Source organism: Homalodisca vitripennis, chromosome 5 (genome assembly GCF_021130785.1).
Source record: "Homalodisca vitripennis isolate AUS2020 chromosome 5, UT_GWSS_2.1, whole genome shotgun sequence".
Lineage (NCBI taxonomy): Eukaryota > Metazoa > Arthropoda > Insecta > Hemiptera > Cicadellidae > Homalodisca > Homalodisca vitripennis.
The window spans coordinates 28678106-28699767 of NC_060211.1; the positions used below are offsets into that span (position 1 = coordinate 28678106).

Here is a 21662-nt window from a genome sequence, read left to right on the forward strand (position 1 = left end):
CAACATTTTGGTTCTATAGTTTAGATAATCATAAATATGATTCTATTGTGGTGGTGGCCTCTTATTATACTGCAACCGTTGATTTATGCAACTATGTAATCTCATTAATAGCTGTCCACGATATGAAAGAAGCACCTTGTGCACATAAACGTCAAGAATGAATGAATGAATAGACAATTCATTGAATGTTTTGTGCTTTAATTTATTGATTTGTCATTCCTATCTTGTAACTAAGGTATAAAAAACGGAAATAAGAATTTAATTGAGAGAACGGAACGAAATACAACGCCGAATGATAGGATAATTTAATTGCCTGTGTTTTATTGAAATTAAAATACCCCTGGCTTCACAACAACAGTGAGTGAGTTTAATTAACGTTCCCACGTGTTTATCTTTTAGCTACTGTACGCTCGATGAGGCCTTTGTATGCAAATATAAGAGTTAAATTATTTAATTTCGACAGTTGAAATTTTAAACGAGGCAATTTGCCAAGGGTGTGTATTGTTGTTTAGAAATGCTTTTTACATTTTTTATAGTTTAATTCCGACTCGTCCATTAGCCTGGATTACATTTCCTCTGCATTGTTTTAAGCTTAGTTTTTTCCTAATAATAAACACGAGCCTGCTATATTGTAGCTGCTAACTAATTAAACACCATTCATCACATAATTAATACAATATCCAGACAAAATACAATCTAAAAGATTGTCGTACATGATATGTGACGCTGGCAGTCACAAAGGATTAATCGGAAAACTGAGTTGGATACATGTTTATAGCGTATACACGGTAATAATTTAGCTAAGTGCTTCTTTAATTTCTCTCCGCATCACCAACTTAACATTCTTCGTGTCTTTCAACTACTTCATGGTTTCTGTCAGTTTGATAATAAATTAATAACTAAATGTAAGATAAATGGCGGACGTTTTATTGTTAACTACATTGAAAACTCACTTGAGCCAATAGTTATGAAATGTACATTTTGTGGACCATTCGATAAAAGACTGGCTTTATATTAGTCCAGGAATTAAGGACTAGTTTGTAGTTAGAGAACATTGTATGAGTATGCCTAGTTTTTTTTTTTTTTTTTTTTTTTTTTTTTTTTTTTTTTTTTTTTAGAAAATTTCTCCTTAAGAAAGACATAGATCTTCAGCCGCGTTAGTTTTGGTGGAAGTCGAATACAAAAGTGGCAAAACAGTTAAAAATATTGAATGATAATTTTGATCTCAGATAGTTTTTTTTTTTGCTCGACTCACATAGAACCAAACAGTAGACTCGTAAGTAAGTGTTAAGTTACGGTAGCTAACCACCCCTAAAGTGGTGACTTGCAATTACTTTATCTCATCTTCGCCAATAGCGTAGTGTATCGGGTACAACGGTTATTGCAAGACAACCGGATCAAGCAACGTCGAACGTGGCTGCTGCTTGGATGGGTGACCGCTTAGCGATCCTGTCCAGGACCGCTTAGCGATCCAAGCAGCCCGCCTGCCCGGCCGTTGGTGGTGGTTCGGAGGAAGTCACCTTTAAGCCGTTGATCCCCAGGTTAAGTGTTAGAGAGGGCTTCTTAGTCCCAACTTTGCCTGGTAAAATAAGACATCTTTACTTTACTTTATCTGTATAGGTATGCTGGTGATATAATTATTATTTATGTGTCTACCGGTCGGTGTGAAGTGTATAAAGTTAGGAAAAATAAAAAATGTTAAACCGCTTTGGATATCCTCCCTATTTTGGCATTCACAAAAATTAGTAAACGCCCGATTACATTCTTAGTAAAAACTCCTCTATCGATTTCAAGGAAAACACAGTTGGGTACTCACACAGGGCACATTGGTTCTCGAGTCTTACGCTATGCATTTAATCTGGAGTTATTGAAGCCTTTGACGACAATGTCCTTGCTGTCAAAGGGCAAACAACAAATTAAAATGTATGTGAGAGTTGCGTGAATGTTAAATTTAAGTTCGCATTACTTTAGTTGTCTTTCTTCCATTGAATTAGCGACAGGGATTTATTGAGCCATTTCAATATCTCCAGGAAACTAACAGATCATGTCACTCTCTGTTTAGGAGATTTGCCTCGTGGTGTTCTTCGGCGTGGAATACATGGTGAGGTTATGGTCCGCAGGTTGCCGATCCAAATACATGGGCTGCTGTGGCCGCCTACGCTTCATTCGAAAACCCATTTGTATTATAGGTAAATATCAAATTCTATTAGAATTATTGCCCGATTGTAGTTAGAAAAATATTTGATGATGTCGTACAGTTATTTATCTACGACTACTATAGTAGCCCATACGAAAATAGTCCTAGTTGTAGTCGGACACCAAATTAGTCCGATGATGGTTGTTACGCTTAAAGCCTCCTCTACACTCCGTGCTCAACATTGTTTCCATTTTTGTGAATGAAAAAATTACTTACTTTCTCAACATTAGGCAACAGCAGGTGATCGGCAGTGATATGGCAACACTGCTTCAACAGTCATTGCATTGGGCTATTTTGGTGCAGGCTACTCTAGGCATTTGAAGCGGTGTTGCCACATCGCTGCTGCCACATGCTGCTCATACTATGACGTGGCTTAATGGACATGTTAGTTTACACACTGAATGTAAAAAATATCAATAAAATCAAGTACCTATATGCGTTTATGATAATAGTTTATGATTTTTTTATGACAGCAGATGTTGAGGTTGATTTTCGTGCAGGTAGCTCGAATTGTTTCACTATATTAAAATACGAACTTTTAGAATGTACATGCTCGTATATAACCAAATAAAAACTCACTGAAATAAATTTTTGTGTAATTAATAAGTAGAACTTTGACTTGATGTACGTTTTTGTTCGTTGTGACACCATTATTAATAATTATTCTTTGTTTGAAGGTTAGTTTTGACGATGGAAGGATTGTGAAGAAAACAGGATTTTTCCGGACATAGTTTTCCGGACGTAGTGTTACTGATTTCTTGTTTCACTGAACGATGGCAAATAATGTCCGGAAAATCCTGTTTCCTTCACATTATTAATTACTTGTTCCCTAATAAAGTATACACCAAGATAAACATTTCAAGACTGTAATTATTAAAAACTCACGTTAGAAAGCAGCTTTGGATTTATGTAGACTACACTCTTTAAAATTGACTAACTTGAATATTAATCTTTTTAACGCGGATTTTTATGACACCTCACAATAATATTGGCAATAATTATTAAATTTCACTTGCTAATATGAGATAATTACTATAGGATTATAATGGATTACAATCCTAAACATGCTATTTAGGATGGTAGCGCTATCTACAAATCGCAGCGTACACAAGCGTTCTGACATATAATACTTTACAGGGGTGCAAGGTCTCTTTTTAAGTCAATGTTGTCACACTCAACACTCATGAGAATGCCAAGTTTTACTACTCGTTCAGTTAGGGAAATTAAGACTTATTATACTAATTTAATACCTATTTTATACCTGAACGTATCAAAATCAAATGAAAATACACAATAATAGATTTGTAACATTTAATATGAGCTCTTTACTTTGTTCACACAATTCTAATAGAAATATTTTTTACAAAAATATCATATTCACAAAAGCGTTTGTCTTAAGTCTTAATCATTATACTTTAATTATTGAATTAGTAATACATTCCATGCTTATAGTATGTTAATATTAATTATTGATTTGAATTAGTACAAAATATTGTTGGCAGGATTGAATACACAGCTGTATTGGTATACTGCTATGTTCAAAGTGGTTTTAACCTTTAATTAATTTTTGTTACAGATTTAATTGTAGTTATAGCTTCCATAGTAGTTTTGTCAGTTGGCTCGAATGGCCAAGTATTCGCAACGTCCGCTATACGAGGTATCCGGTTCCTCCAGATTCTGCGCATGCTCCATGTCGACCGTCAAGGCGGGACTTGGAGGCTACTGGGCTCCGTAGTTTTCATCCACAGACAGGTATTTGTATTTCTATGAATATTAAACACATCTAATGACTGTTTCTTTGTGAATGAAGTACGTTATACCTAGCATTACACAGATATTCCTGAAGCATTTTTAAACTTCCAAGGTAGCCAGAGTTACATGTGATGGCTGCTTCCAAACTCTAATTTAGAAGAGTCAAGGCTTGCAGGTACCTCTCCTCAAACAGTGTTGTTAGGATTTGATGTCCTTCCAAGAGCACATCTTTCCAATGAGATCTTGTAGACAGATAATTTGTAAACTGGCTTGATTTTCATCGCCACAGCCTCAGTGATATATACTCTGTGTCCTACCGTTTTTTGTTCCGATGAAAGGTTAATTTTTTGTCTTATATTACGTATTGATTCCCTGAGGAGAGACGCTATGTTTTTGAATAGGTATCCAATTACATGCACGTTTCGATGGGCACCTCATGAACGTATTATTATTTGGTGACCTCTTTGTGGAACTGAGAGTATACTGGTTTCCATAATATCGATAATTCTATAATCATGATTCGATTGTGTTGATGGCCGCTTATTATATTGCAGCCCATAAGGCTTTCTTTCATTGTTCGTCTTGGTATAGTAAATAAACTTTTTGCAAAACGACGTTTTTAATACCACAAGGTAACCATAACCAATATCCAGCTGATATTAGATAGGAATAAATTACAGAGATACACGATACACAGCTAACCACAAAACAGTACACAAAGAAACAGAAATAACAAAAGTAGCAACGTGTATACATAATAGATGTTTAGCAATTACAGAATGAGTCACGAGATTAAGCGCAAAGATTATACAGGGCGTCCCGTAACTCTCTGGACAAAGAGTATACCACGTTATTGCTCAGGTCAAGACAAACATATTTCACCATATGAACATGGGTCTCCGATGTTTAATTTCCCATCTGTCTGTCTGTATGCATTTTTTTTATTAATATATTAAAAAGTAATAGATTAAATTATACAAAATATGACTCAAATGTTTATGATAACAAGGTTAGTTACTGAAAAGAATACAATGAAATTATCTTTTTGTATTTTCAAAATGGCGGCCATTCAAACTTTTTAACTTTGAATACTATCTTAAAAACTATTTTTCTCAAGAATTTCAAGAATATCTCACAAATCTAATGACACTAAAGTTATTTAAATCGAATAATAAATAACATATTAGATCACATTTTCTGTGACAAGACATGGTCCCCATTGAGAGCTGTCGTTAATTCAGTTTTTGTATTGTTGGCTATTCGCTGAGAACCTCAATGTGGGCCATGTCTTGTCACAGTAAATCTGCTCTAAATCAATAGGATGCCAATTTCTATTTGGCAAAGATAGGGAACGTTTTGAAAATTAAATCTTTACAGCTTTAACAACGAACAGTTAAATTATCATCCCCATTTGTATTACATGTTTATAGCGTTGCTCTAATTAATATCTGCACAGTTATGTTTTACATATTTATTACAATTCATTCAAGGAATTCAAAATTCTACAACTTATTTTATAATTTTCTTTTCTTTATAGATCTATGGTGGTCCTATTAAGAATACAAAAAGCTACAATGTGAAGTTGTCCCTGCGCTACCCATGGGTTTCAAATCAATGCAATATCGTGTAGTTTTTAAACAACTGGTAATTTCACTTGTTTTAAAATGAAACTTTAACGTCACACAATGTATCGGTACATCAGACGCGTTGTTATTTCAGAAGTAACGTAAATGTCTGTGAGTGACGACTGTTGTACATCGTTTGTCAAAGCAGTCCATTTGCCTTGCTGACGTTCACGTGGCAGGTGATTGTAGTGTTGTCAGATCAAAGGCTGCTAAATAAAACAAAGATGGCCGCGCCGATAGTGATTGATCATGACTGCACTAATAGCGGGGATGTATAACCTCTAATCCTTCATTAGTTGCGCCGACCATTCCATATCTTAAATTATAGTACTTTGTGAAGTATAGAATTAAAAACAATAGAAACTTTCGATGTTGTGGGATTGGATGTCTTTTCAACTTTTTTAGCAAATATTAGTTTTTTTGTAGGTTGTTATAGACTGTTTATATATTTGGTTAGTGCTGATGGTGAGTGTATACTAATATCAACTCTGACCACAATTCATGATAGTATACATTTATTCAATAAGAATATTTGTAGCCACCTTGACCCCATAGTATGATAAAAGGAGAATAAATATTTAAAACCTGTAAAAAGGATGGGCAGACATTTATCAGCAAGAACTAATACTCAAAGTATCATCGGACCATTATCTGTACATTGTAGATTAGTAAATAATGCTTAACCTCAATATGGCTAATTTAGAAAGTGCCCTGTACAAACAATACAGTGCCAATAATGAATAACTTGGTATATAATGTAAATAACACATGTCTCACACACACACACACACACATACATACATGAACACATGTACATGAAACATACATGTACATGATTTTTTTACTTTAAAAGTGTAACCTTTCATCCATATTGGGATTTTGTGACAGAAAGTCTCTAGTACCCCATGGCGGCTCGCAAATGTGAACGTAAAGGAGCTCCTCATCTTGGAATTACAGCCCTTAGAGGTCTTAAAAAATAGGAATGGAATTTTTTTAATTATTAATTTTAGGGCGAATATCAACCGACATTAAATTTACAGTCATTTCTCCAAATAATTTATATGTCTGAACATTATCATATTTTGGCTCGTTGGTGGTTACAATTTCATTTAAACTTGTCTATTTTAATCATACAGTATTTGTTAGGGATCCTTACTCTAGTGCAAACATTTTATGTAAGCGAACTATGTTTGTAATTAAAATAAAATTGTTCGAAACAAATATTTTGTAAGGTAAATAAGTTTAAAATACTTAATGGAGTAATAAATTATTTTTCCAAACTGGCTTCAAAAGATAAAATATGCTTTTCTATTACATCATTGGCATTGATGTCTGTATGCGGACTATTTGAAATATTTTATTACGTGTATTATTTATATAAGTATTAGAGTATTACTTATACTCTAAAAATGGTGGGGCTAAATAAACGTAAATAGCTAATTAACCATACTGAATGTAGCAGAGATATAGAAATAATACCAAAAGTCGTTCCCATCGCTTTACCAGTCAGCTGTGTGTGCTGTTATCTGTGCTGCGTATTATTGTCTTTGGCAAGTATTTGAAACTAGAAGCTTTATCAAAAACTATAAAATTTCTCTGATTCCATTTTTTTTGTTCTCTTAGGACAAGAATTTTAGAAAATTGCACCTAGTCCTTTAAGGACCTTTGCGCTGCTTCCAGATTAACAGGATATATTGGATGGGTAAGGTTGGGAGTAGGGGGCACCTCCTGTGGAGATTCAGGAGGAAAAGTTTAGGGCACTAATCTCAAGTCACAACCCCTAGCAAGAAGGAGAAGCCAGCTCTGAACCAACCTGTCCAGTCAAAGCAGGCAAGAGGTGGGACACTCTTGTCTAGGCTGGAAAAAACCTTTGACTTTTATGGAACAAACCCCACCACCTCCAACAGTAATCTCCTGCAGAAGAATAGACCTATCCAATTACCCTTGCACTCCAGTATCTCAACATTTGCGGTTAGTGATTTGCCACTCCTGGACATCCTCAAGGTTGCCCAGATTTAAGTGACACATCGGTTTTTGCTGAACCCACTGTGGGTTGTCAACTGGAAGGTTTAAATCAGCCAGAAGTGAACTATCCTGGGGAACCTCTGATTCCTTAGTTGTATCGTATGGGTTAAGTCAAAACATTGTAAGCTGTCAGGGCAAAATCATTTACACTTGAAAAACTTAAGTATAATTAATTACTTATTGTTACTTCGCTCAACTGAAGGTTTCTTGAACATTTTTGTGTTGCAGGAGTTAATAACGACTTTGTACATAGGATTCTTGGGATTGATATTCAGCAGCTATTTTGTGTACCTCGCAGAAAAAGATGCCATAGGTCCGGACGGGAAAACCGGTGACTTTGCCAGTTATGCTGACGCATTATGGTGGGGAGTAGTAAGTACACACCTATAAAATATATTATATTACTGTATCACTACACTTATTAATTATTTTATTAAATTTTATTGCATATACAATTTATAATCATTATAAATTATTAAATACTAATACCAATTATTGTTATTTAGCAGGCTACTATATAATTTAGAAACAATGAAAGAAATTCTTGCTGTCTGAAGAATGAATAGATTTCTATAAGAAGAAGGAAAAATGTTTGCACAGCTTTATTTTTTTAGCTACGTACTCGTATTATTCCAAAAGATTAATTTATTCCAGTTGCTAGATGCAGAATGTAGTAAACAATTATGTGTATTGCATAATCTTATATATTAATATAAAATGCCATTTGACATAAAATTTAAATGGCCAAAATATGTGTTATTTGCTCATCCAATATATATTCATAAATGTACCATTTAAAAATATCGTTAACAGTCAAGAAGGTAGCTAGAAACACCTTTTGGGATGGGTCCAGACAACTGATATTTTCCCGTAATTGACAGAGAATAAAGCCCCATTTTGTTCCTTAAAAAGTTCTTGACCCGTTTCTTTGTTGAGAATTGGGTCCGGACCCTTTGGACCCCCTCGCTGGCGACGTCCTTGTTACCAATTAGGTTTGTAAATAGTATTATTTGAAAAAAGTTCAAAAACTGCTTGAAATATTCCTTATTTACAAATTTTGACATTCTAGAGATTCCTTGACTTAGACAAGAATGTAGCCAGAAAAAAATGTTGAATGGGAGTCAAGATAACTGATATTTTCCTGAAGTGTACAGTATAGAAAGTAAAGCAAGTGCAGTTAACCACTGTTTTACCATTTTGTTCCTTAAAAAGTTCATGACCCATTTCAATGTTGAGAATGATCTTTCAGCAGTACATTTCAGTAATATGGAATCATATACTTCTAATAATAATCGTTTGCTAAAGAAATAATTAAAACATTTTAAATTTGGGGATTCTGGACCCCCTGAACCCCCTTTTGGCTACACCCCTGACTGAGAAATTGTATGGCATCTTTTTGTTCCTGCATTGTTGGATTATGGCAGCTATCTTGCTTTGCCTCAAAATTCAAATTTGTAATATACTATAATTTGAGATTACTACAATAGCTTATTTCCAGAGTTGTTCCAATTGATATCGCAAGTATTTATTTAACTACTTAGGAATCTAGGCTTTTGGAAAATTAGATGCAAATAAATAACTCAATTTAGACACTACTTTCTCGTAGTAGTATATTCCTGTATGTTTCAGATAACAGTCACCACCATAGGCTACGGAGATGCTGTACCTCAAACTTGGATGGGCAAGATCGTAGCTTCATGCTTCAGCGTTTTTGCAATATCATTTTTTGCTTTACCGGCTGTAAGTACATGTAAAAAATTGTGTTTTAAATTGTTATTGCTTTTCAAGATATTTTCTCAATTGTGTACTTTTTTTAACACTTAACTCTCAATTTTTATAGCAGATTCACAGTGTTTATATAAACTCCAATTGAATGCTGGGGAATATAACACATTCTAGCTATACAGATGGTGTTATATACCTTTACAGTCTTCATGCATCAGTTAATTCTATAGTAAACACAACTATACAATTAGTCCAAGAGTCAAGATACATTGTATAAGTTCACAACATAGTTTTAAGTAAAATTGTTCCTCCACAACATTCAGTCTATTGCAATGATTATTTAATTTGTAACTGCAAATGTAAGTGTTAACATCATGTCTACATACTCTAGCTAGATAAGCATTGCTGTGCGACCTCTACTTTTCACTTATATTCTATTCCGCATGAAAATAGTCCAATGACACAATAGCTGGTGATAACACATCAAAGCTATTCCCACAATAAGGTGACAAGAGCCTTGATTACAAATTGTCTACAAAACAGAATGAAATCAAACGTAAGTATATTTGTTTATGGTAACAGCTGATGGTGTTTGTTTATTGTAACATATGTTGAGACATATGTTCATACATATAAAACTTAAATAAGTGTTGGCCATAGGTTGTAAAATGGGGATTTGGAGGAAGCACCAGTCACCATCGGAATATTTTTTTCGAGTTGCTCTAGTAATTTATTCACAGTAAATACAACTCTATATTAATCTCTAATTGGCCACTGAAAGTGATAGTCTACTTTAGTGTAGCTAGACACTTAAGTGTGCGCTGATGTATAACCCTTACACTTCCACATCTAATTTGGTACGAGTACATAAAGTTTATTTACAGTAAATGCAACTCCAGATAATCTTTAACTGAGGTCTTCAAGAGTAAGGATAACACTGTCTACTATACCTATCTATAGAAGTAACTATCATGTCCGATAGTTGATTCAAAATAGGCACAACTATGATGCATATTGGTTGCGAATACCATTTTTTTTTTTTTTTATCCTGGGAGAAAGAGATGAATTGTCTTCGCAGTTAATCCTAAAAGGACCTTTGGCGCCTCCCTTATTTTTATTTGTGTCCTCAGAATCTGAGACTTTTACAGAAGCCGATCAGATTTGAAGGCTCCTGTTCTCTGATGTCTTTAGGGCTGAGGAGATATGCACCCAGGAATCTTTTCCAAATTTTTGATATGGCAGGACAATTTAGCCAAATATGCTCCGCTGATTCCTCCTCTTCTTCGCTTGCGAATACCATGAGTCCTAAGGCAACGTATTATAGAAGCGGCATTCTCTGATTCGTAGCAACAGATTTAGCTCTGCTTACTTAAATGTTTCCTTCTTCAGGTTTTGCATATTCTTCTTGAGAGGCAGTTGATTTGTACATGAAAAAACTAAACTTAATCCTGATCCGGAATTTCAATTGAAGGAGAGACCATTCTTGCCATTCAGGCAGGATTTTCCATCAGGTCAAACTATAAAGTCCTCTACCCACACTTTTTCTGAAGATATTTTTCCAAACATTACAAACAAAGTAAGCCTATGCAAACTCAAAATGGGAATCTTCTACAAAGGCTGGAGTTGACCAGTAGATGCATCCAAACCAGGCATGATGCAAAAAGCAAGAAAGGTGAAGATGGTTACACAGAAAAGGTTTGTTGCATCATTAGGCAGTCAGAGCCATAGAGAACAGTTAAGCTTCAGTCAACAGTCAAATTGAGTCCACATCCATTCAGAATCTCTTTAACATGAATCTCTTAATTTAATTCATCCCTATGTGATTTTTTACACATGAACAAACAGGTTAAGCTTAGCTCTAAAAACTTTTGGCACCTTGTCACTTAAATTTTATAGGAACTAAAAGAAATGAAGAGGATCAGGTAAGAACAGTTAGTGAAGGGGTCCAAATTCCCTGAAACTGGATATCGGAGTTGTTAATTCACTCATCTATAACAGTCCACTAATAATACGGATGTAATCTGACAAACTAGTATCCTTGTTAAGCCTTCTGTATCATTAAAATTTGTTGGTATATGTGCTCCAGATCAATGTGGAAAGAATATTGCATGATCTGCAATTAAATCACAAATATACATTTATTTCCATAGAAAAATTACATCATTAAACTGGAAATTACCAATTTTGTATGAAATAAATAAAATTAAAAATATATCTAAAATGAAAAGTTTTGTTTACAAGTCAAATGTAATCTTATAAAAAATAAATGAAAGAAAAAGAAAATAGATATGGGCTATAGGAAAAAGCCTTCATGAGTAGATTGCCGGTATACAGGCTTCAGTTGTTTTCTGTCTTGCAAGCAAGAACGTAGCCAGCAAGGGAGTCCAAGGGGTCCGGATCTCTCAAATTTTTAATTGTTTCAATTACTTTTTTAGTTAACAATTATAACTATTAAAATAATTCAATATTACTGACATGTACTGCTGAAAGATCGTTTTCAACACAGATATGGGTCAAGAACTTTTTAAGGAACAAAATGAGGCCTTACTTTCTGACTTTTTTGGAAAAATATCAGTTGCCTTCACCAGCCCCCAAATTTTTTTCCTGGCTACATTATTGCATGCAAGAGCCTCTTACTAACATTTAACTATTGAACAGAAAATGGTTCAAAGAAAAAGAAATAAAAGAGTAAATATGATAGTTTAGTGTCCAAAGCAATTAGGAAATATTCAGAACTATTCTTAGTCACACAAAAGCTTTTAGGGCCAAAATATATAGGTGAATTAAAAAACTTTGAGAAGTCTGATAAAGTGGTGACTATTTTATTTTAAACGCATAAGAACAATCATCACGGTAAACCTCATGTAGTCTTATTAGCATTTTTAGTCTTAGAAAGATGGAAGATGTTCATTTTAAAATATATAATTAGTATACATCTAAACACTTTTTTATATTTTTTTATATTTTTATTGGTTATTCAGAAATAAGTGTCAAAAGTTTTGGTACTTCATCATTTGGATATTAAACAGTATAAACTAAGAACAATTACACGACTTATACTTATTATTACGAATAAAACAGCGTTTGGATGTGTATTAATAAAATCTCAAAATGAGACATATCCCATAATGCTACTATCATAGATAAGGGTGTAAAAATTCAAGAGGTTTATCATTGTTAGTATGGGGGAGAACTCGAGGTCATTTCATTACAGCTAGCTGTCAACTCTACAGTTCATAAGAATTGTAAACGCAATTATGAGTATCACAAAGACAAAATAAAGTATTGACAAAAGTAGAAGTACTGATATTTAGTGTCAAAACCTGTTTAAACCTACCATACTTACAATTAAGTTGATTAGAGAGTCAAAATGACCTCAAACCCCTGTGTCAACTTAATCTTCTGGTCTGATCAACACTATGATAAAATAAACTCACTGCTTAAATCAACACTGGAATCAATAATCCATGCTGATTTTTACCAATATTAATTTCTAGGTCATTAGTGAAAATACGACATGTAAAATGTAACATCCTATAAGAGTAACCTTGTGGTCAACTAACACCTTAGTATACATTATGTTGTTTCAGTAAATGGTTTGAAACAAGAATGTAGCCCGCGAGGGGGTCCAAAGGGTTCAAACCTCTCACCCAAATTTTAAATGTTTTCAGTTACTTTTTTAGTAAACGATTATTATTATTTAAATAATTCAGTATTACTTACATGTACTTCTGAAAGATCATACTCAACAAAATGGTTCAAGAACTTTTTAAGGAATAAAATGAGGCCTTACTCTCTGTCCACTACAGGAAAATATCAGTTTTCTGGACCCCCCCAAATTTTGTCCTGGCTACGTTCTTGATTAAAAAAAATATTTAATACAACCAAAAATTGATGTAATTGTGAAATAATTGGAAGTAAATTAATTATTGACATCACAAACTTCATCAGCTTAATATAATGTAATTGGACTAATCAGTTTGATGCTTTCAATTAGTTTAAGGTTTTCTATGATGGAAGATTTGAAAGGATAACAGAATTTTGGACATTTGCCATCGTTATATGTTACAACAGGTGTAACACAAGGTTTCCAGGATTGGAATCTATTCTCATTGTCAGGTGGGGGATATATTAATACATGAAAAATTAAAGTACTGAAAGATACAAAGAAAGGGGTTAAAACATACCCAAAAGCTGCGTGGAGTCCAGTCCAGGCGTTGTCACTGCACAGAATGCAAGTCCCGAGCACAAATCACGAATATGAGGATCACAATCACACATCACCCCAGCACAGGCGAAAGTATTATACCTTTTGTAACATATAACAATGGCAAATGTCCGAAATCCTGCGGTCCTTTCAATGAGGTTTTGAAAACTTTGTAACCACTCCATCTGAATTGACTGATTTTTTATTATTCAAATTGATCAGACCTGATTGAAAATTTATATGAAGATAAAGAAAACTGGATGTAAGACAATGAAGATACTTTTGGTTTGGATATATGATCATACATCCAGCCTTTAATTCATTTAGGTAACTTTTTATTCAGGATAGTTTTCATGTATAAGTACGCATCTAAGATTGAGATTTGAATGAGATGTTTAAGTTTTCTGTATGTGACACTTTATTTCAGGGTATTCTGGGGTCTGGGTTTGCTCTGAAAGTTCAGCAGAAACAGAGACAGAAACACTTCAACCGTCAAATCCCTGCAGCAGCCATGTTGATCCAGTGTCTGTGGCGATGTTATGCGGCGGACAAGAGCTTCAACAGTCAGGCAACGTGGAACATCTACGTCAAGGAGCCTCACAACCCCAAGGACAGTGGAGGCTCTGGGAGGGTAAGTTAACCTCCCGTACGCATCAGCTTAAGACATTCACCCAGACTGAATGTCTTCACTTCATAAATATTGTATTTATTTATGAAACCATTTTTCTGTGACAGGTTTGCGGCAAAATTCCGGGGATGCAAGTTAGTCACTTTTAAAATTTTTATGCTCTCTTTTTAACCAGTCACTTTTTTATGATGATTTTAGAAAAAGAAACACATGTCACCAATTTTTTTTGGTACTTGATACAAAAACATTGCTTTGCTAACAGAGTATTATACATCATAGAATTATAAAAAACTTAGGTACTGTTAGGAACTGTCTTGTTTGGAAATGAGGAGTGCACTAGATGAGGGAAAGATGGCTCCCTAGTCCAACTGGAACACTACTATTCTGAGCTTCTGATAGTAGTAAATTGTTGGACAGAAAGAGCATTTCTCTGCATGGCAAACAAGTCAGTTTGTGACAGTTACATGCCATAAATTTGGTTAAACTTATTGAAATTTACTATAACTCTTCTCACTATCTCAATTTACTTTTAAACATTCATGTTCGATTTCATACTAAACAATCACAATAAATAATACATGATAATTATATAATTGGTTACTAATTACGGATCATTATACATTGTGTACACTACATTTTGTTACTACAAGTTTAGTACATTATTTTAAACTATTCTAATTTGAATTCAGCTAATGCACCTCTGTTTCTGTTGTTTGCAAAGAGCTTAGAGATTTTTTTTCTTCCTCACAGTAAAATAAATTTTGCTAGCACAGTAGAGAGTTGGTATATTTTATTTCCATTACATCCCAGGTACACTACTATTTATATTTGATGGACTGCAAAACAAATATATAAAAAATCACACACATTATTATTTTGCTAGCACACTTATCACCTATTGTTTAATAATATAATCAAATTTTTACTTTCATTTTTTCTATATTACACAAATATGTGTTAGTAATTTTAAAATGCTTTTGTGGTAAAATATTAATGTTACATGTACGCTTGTAATTCACTATGCTAAAACTATGCTAGTGATTGTCATCTTAATATAATATAATGCACAAGAAACATGCAGTAATAATATATCAAATACAAAGAACAGTATATTTAGATTGCTACGGTTTTAGGTAATAATATGTTCAATCCAATCTCCCAATCAGATACCTTAAGACTTCTAATGCTCACTAGATCTACAAGCACAGAATTCTAAAGCATTATGTTCCCAGTGCATCATCCAGCAATTAATTAATTTGGAAGGTTTTCTTACCATTAAAATTTAATCTGAAAAGCAATGTCTGATTAGTGTTTGTTTGGGTAAGATATATGGGCCTCTTCTCTTTCTTTTGGTCTTCAGACTTCCTGGATATTGGTCTTGTCTTTGTGCCAGTGGCTCTTGGATGTTCCATTATGTCCGCACTCTTAACCTGTATGACTATTAGATACATGCAGCCTTTTTACACTTTCAATTGTGCCTAGACATCCTCACACCCCATGGGTCAATCTACATTCCAAATTGCTCCAGCATCACTCAACATGAAGACTTCTTGACTTCTTGACATTTTGGTGCACAGAACTCTATTTAAATCAGCTCTTTTTTACACCTTACTCTTTTCCTGTATGAATCCTCCTCTCCCATCTACTAAAGAGCCTATCCTATTTCATTCTTCATCTTGTAATAAGTATTTTTTATTTCTTGTTCTTAACTTTCATTCTTATTTAGATTTCCTCAGCCTCTGGGTATTTAGGTTTTGTAAAATGCCTTTTTTTGTGAGGATGAAAAATCAAGATCATTTATCATCTCACCCACCTCTGGATTAGAAGCACCAGATTCTGAGATTTGCTATTATCTGGAATAACACACTCACAGGTTCACAGGAAGTTTCAACACTATAACCTTTGATGTATAGGGAAATCCCAGCCTGTATGATACTAGGGGCCAGAGACTCAAAAGATTAGATGATTTCACTAGTTTGGAAAGTTTTTGTAAAAGCTATAGGCTTCATGGGAACATAGTAAGGTCAAGTAATTCTGCAGAAAGCATCTAAATGTTGTGGGTTTATTTGTTCTCTTAGGACAAGAAGCTGAGAAATAGGTATAAACCAGCTATAAGTGAATCCTCCTGGAGCAAATTTTGCTGTTAGTAAGTACCATGTCGAAACGTTGCTGTGGAGCGAGCCATCTTGAATCACCTAAATTGTTGACTGAAGATGGCTGTTGACAGCAAGACCGAAATATTTCAAGAATTTAACTGTAAAAGCAAATTTAAGGCGGGATATCAGAAAGTGGGACAAGTTACGTAGTTCCAGAGACCACATTTCAGAGTCTTTTAAATGCCAGTTAATTTCAGAGACTGGTAGCTTCTAGAGATCTGATATTTTTGAAAGCTGAGGTTTTCAGAGTGAGTGATGCCCATAAATGACCAATTAATCTTTTAATTCCATGGATCACGGCAAACTTTTATACAACGTGAGATCATTGGTGTTTGGGGCAGCACCTCAGGTAGTTTGATAATTACTTCACTAATGAATGTCAGTCCGTGCCTGTCTTTGGGGTGAGCAGCGAAGTACTGTCAGTCAGTTATTGCATGATTCATGTCAGTACACTAAGTCCTATTTTAAAAAAAATTTATATTAATAATATCCCTAACATACGTCTAAATATTAAGTTAATTTCATTTACAGATGTTACTGTGATTTTTTAACAGTGGAGGAACTGGTTGGAAACTCAAATAAAGGCACTTGAAGATCTATCAGTATTAAGAAAATGGCTTGACCAAAATATTCTTTCTTCGAACATCTCTGAAACAAAATCATGGCAATATTGCTGAGTAATGTTACTGGCTCTTCTTTCAAACTTAATCATAATGAATGTGGCAATACATATAATAACCATTGTCCTTGCAAAGATGTTGAATGCGTAGTAGCGTAGTATTGTTCAAATATTTAGGAGTGATTTTCAACAATCACGAAAAATGGAAGAAGCACATTGTTTGAAAATCAAATTAAGACAGTACATTTGTTTTCAAAAACCTAATAGACATTTTGATACAAATATAAGTTAAAATCAATTACTACACCTATGTAGGCTATAATCTTTGTTAAAATTTGGGAAGGGGCCTTCAAATCTGCACTTCAATCATTGGTAACAGTTTAAAGACGATTTCAACAATTGCTTTGAAAAATAATATCAGTTCCTTGACTAGGACTTTTATTTAGTGAGTCTTTCTTTTACAAATTAATAAAAAAATGACTGTAATACAAATTTATATCATATTCAGTAGCCTACACACATAATCACAAAGAATAATCTAAAATAATTGTATACAAAAAGCGAAAAAAAAAAATTCTATGGTTTTATTATAATGTTGTATTCACCAAAACATCAATTAGTGTTTCCAATCCCTACATCGTTAACCTTGCCTGCAAATGACAGTTCCATCAACAAGTTGGGAGCTCTTTGTCAGTGTGATGACACCCTTCAAACCCAGCCTTGACTGCTCAGTCCAATTAAGAACATCCAATGGCATGATGACTCATAAGTGACATGCCAGAATCGGTAAAAGCCAATTGTAGCATGCCATCCTTCTGCTGAAATTCCCACCCAACAAGATACCTCTACTATATCCACTTCACTAAAATCCAAGGGGATTATGGAATTAAAATAATATTTCATTTCTGGTGGGTATGGAATACATGTCATATTAAATTAATTTGAATACAAATATACAAAACTTTTCATTTTTGTTATAATCAAATGTGTGTACATGAAATAATCAAAATATTCAAGGAAGTGTAACTGTGTATATGATATATTCTATTGGTCTATCAGAAGATTTAAATCTTATGAAAGTAATGATCTGATATGAGTTTAGCTGATGCAATACTTTAATTTGCTTTTCAAATCTAATTCTAGATCAATAATTCATACATATTTTTAGTTGCCTGAAAATAAAATGGCTGATGGAGATACAACCATTAAAAATTACATTGCACTGTTAAACGCTAAGAATTTTAAGTATATTACACAAAGAATAAACAGTGTTGTAAGTTTAAAAGTAAACATTTTTTGTGATTTTCAAGGTCTAATTTGGTGTAAATGTTTTTGGTAGCTGCTATATTCATTAGTTTGTAGCTAACTTCACATAACTCACATAGATTAAAGCTTAAGATTAGAAGTTTTTAATAGTAGAATAGTCATTTATAAACCTGAGAAATATCAGATCTCATTCCTATAATCATTCTGGACCCATATCCTAGAGGTCCTTAGATTGAAACAATGCATTGAGGCTCTGTTATATGAACCTAAAAAATAAGTTAGATCTCACTCGTAGAAGTATTCTGGACCCGTAGAGTTTTGTCCATTGTAACGATGCTTTCCTGTGAATCTGAAACACATAAATAAGGTCTCGCTTGTGGAACTATTCTGGACCCATAGAGTTTTGTACATTGACCACAGTTTCCTATGGATCTGAAGCACATAAATAAGCTTTCGCTTGTGAAAGTATTCTAGACCCTTAGAGTTTTGTACATTGTAACCACAGTTTCCTATGAATCTGAAACACATAAATAAGTTCTCGCTCATGGAAGCATTCTGGACCCGTAGAGTTTTTGTATATTGTAACCACGCATTCCTATGAATCTGAAATACATAAATAAGTTCTCGCTGATGGAAGTATTCTGGACCTGTAGAGTTTTGTACATTGTAACGACGCTTTCCTGTGAATCTGAAACTATAAATAAGGTCTCGTTCATGGAAGTATTCTGGACCCATAGAGTTTTGTACATTGTAACCACGCTTTCCTATGAATCTGAAGTACATAAATAAGGTCTTGCTCATGGAAGTATTCTGGACCCATAGGGTTTTGTACATTGTAACCACGCTTTTTTATGCATCTGAAACATATAAATAAGGTTCACTCATGGAAGTATTCTGGACCCATAGGGTTTTTGTACATTGTAACCACGCTTTTTTATGTATCTGAAACACATGAATAAGGTCTCGCTCATGGAAGTATTCTGGAACTGTAGAATTTTGTACATTGTAACCACGCTTTCCAATGAATCGGAAACACAAAAAAAGGTCTCGCTTGTGGAAGTATTCTGGACCCATAGAGTTTTGTACATTGTAACCACTCTTTCCTATGAATCTGAGACACGTAAATAAGGTCTCACTCATGAAAGCATTCTGATCCTCTAACCTAGATGTCTGTAGATTGGACTAAAAATCCCATAAAGTGAGATGATTTCAAAGACGTTTGGCTGGACATTCCATTATCACAGCCAGTTTTGATTAACTAATTAATTTTAAACTGATACTGTTCTTCTAGGTTTGATAGTTTTCTATCTTAACCCATTGGCCTACGCTGATGGTACGTTTCTATCAAACGATGATACACACCATAAATCCTTGCTGGAAGTACAAGAAGAAGAATCAATATAGGGGAAATCGTAAATGATCTGTGTGCTCATTCAAGACAAGTCAGAATGGCTGCGTGGTGAAAGTTGTTACTCTCAGATGTGGGAATAGACCTTAGAGTCGTGACTTCGATTCCCATAGCTAACGGTCTGGTGTACACGCATATGAGAGTCATTGGTCTCTGGTAACATTGGTGAGAGGGCTCATCTTAAATTATCGGTGGTTGGCTTGAGTGGAAGTTGAAACAATCAATATTCTTGTATAAGTTTACCAGAACTAAAATACCTCTTTTTGCATATTTTGTCTTTAATATAAAAAAACTTGATTTTTATCATTTCACGTTCTGCAAGGCATGTATAATCAAATTATGACCATAATAATCAATTTTAAGATTTAGAAAACCATAATAAAACGAAACCTTAAGTTTTTGGTAAAACTGGTAGGTCAATGGGTTAATGTAACAATATCAATAGAAGTAATTATGAATCACAATAATTAAGATTACATTACATGGTTTCCTGTCTATGCTATTAATTACTAGTGATATGAAAAAAAATCTAAATCTACATGTATAGCTTAGGTGGATAATTCCTAATCAGTCAATAGATTTCACTAGTGAAGCACTGTGTTCCAGCAATGGTAGTTCCTAGGAATGACCGTCTAAATCATGGAACACGTCAGATCACGTTATGGACAGTGTTCCAGTAGGGCTTAATTTGATCTTTTCTGTGGTAATTACCTTGTAATTGAAAAATTACATTTTTATAGCCTTTATGCTATTATTTATAATTCTATAGGCTTTATTAACTAGATGTGACCCTTTATCAACCCTGTGCAAATAATGTTATCAACTAATTTTGAAAAAACAATAGCTGTGTAATCATACAGATTATGATATTGATCAAGACAGGAATCTGAGGTGCTTACCTTCACTACAAAACCTATTGTAATCTGCACCATCTGATGGATGGTGCCTTAAGTATCATCTATGTCATGTCAGGATTAACTAATCTTTTATATTTCTAAGCCAAGATTAGACTTGCTACTATGCATAGCAGTGTAGCGTAAAAATAAACACATACGGATTACGAAAACCCATCATTATCATTTTGTAACGTATTTTAAATTAAAAGATAACAATTAATTTTGGCAAAAATCAGTATTCGAGCTTGCATGACGCTTGAAAGAAGAGTGAAGATTGTATATTTTTTCTTACACGTTGCTGGAAAATTAAGAAAAAAATCCATTTTTAGATATGTTATTGTTATTAAATTTATTGAAAATAACTGAACCCTCAACTTAACCTCTGCTCAGTAGTGCCAATGGAAAACTACTATGGTAAATTATCTGGCCACGGCAAGAACATGAAAATCATCTAAACATTTTTTGACTTTAGCAACCCAAATGATCTTGAACTTATTTTCCCTCCCCCACAGTGTCCCAACATGGGACATATTAATGTAACAGTTTAGATTAGATTTTGGTGAGATCTTTTGGTGAGTGATTTGTTTTTTTATATGTTAATCTGTGAATGTTCATTTTCATAATCACACTGTCAATTAAGAAGTTACTGTTACTAAACCTGAAACTTTACTGTTAACCTCCAAATGAGCAATATGTTTACAAATAAAAATGTTTCGTAACAGCAAAAGTATTATTAGATTATTAATATATCAGTTATATTTGTATGACTTAAGTGCCAAATCAATGTAACAATCATAAAGTAATGAAGTTTATCAACGCCATCTGAATAACAGTAAAATAAACCTATTGTATTTTTTATATAATAGATTTCAGTTACTTAATTATCTTCTTACCACTGTATTTGTATGAGAACCATGTAGCATTTACTCGTATACATTCTGGCACGTCATTAAATTTATATCTTTTATCATCACCCACATTCATTCATTTTTGCATGCAAATAATGTAAGTTCGTTTACATATTAATTATATATATATATATAGTTTTTGTTGCATTACATTTTTCATACCTACACAGTACAATTAGTGAGTGGTATTATTATATTTTTTATAAAATAATTAACATATAGCGTGGGTTTAGAATAAAAGGGTTCTAAC

At 33.7% G+C, this 21662-nt stretch overlaps 1 protein-coding gene across 1 annotated transcript in view; it reads left to right on the top strand.

The window, feature by feature from the left end:
• The window catches only part of LOC124361899 (potassium voltage-gated channel subfamily KQT member 1), a 402353-nt gene that overhangs the window by 347547 nt on the left and 33144 nt on the right, over window positions 1-21662 (top strand). Inside the window, exons 4-8 of the mRNA XM_046815954.1 lie at window positions 2063-2189; window positions 3774-3949; window positions 7828-7971; window positions 9229-9339; window positions 13959-14162. Of these exons, the coding sequence (XP_046671910.1) occupies window positions 2063-2189; window positions 3774-3949; window positions 7828-7971; window positions 9229-9339; window positions 13959-14162 (762 nt within the window). The remainder of the gene's footprint in view (window positions 1-2062; window positions 2190-3773; window positions 3950-7827; window positions 7972-9228; window positions 9340-13958; window positions 14163-21662) is intronic.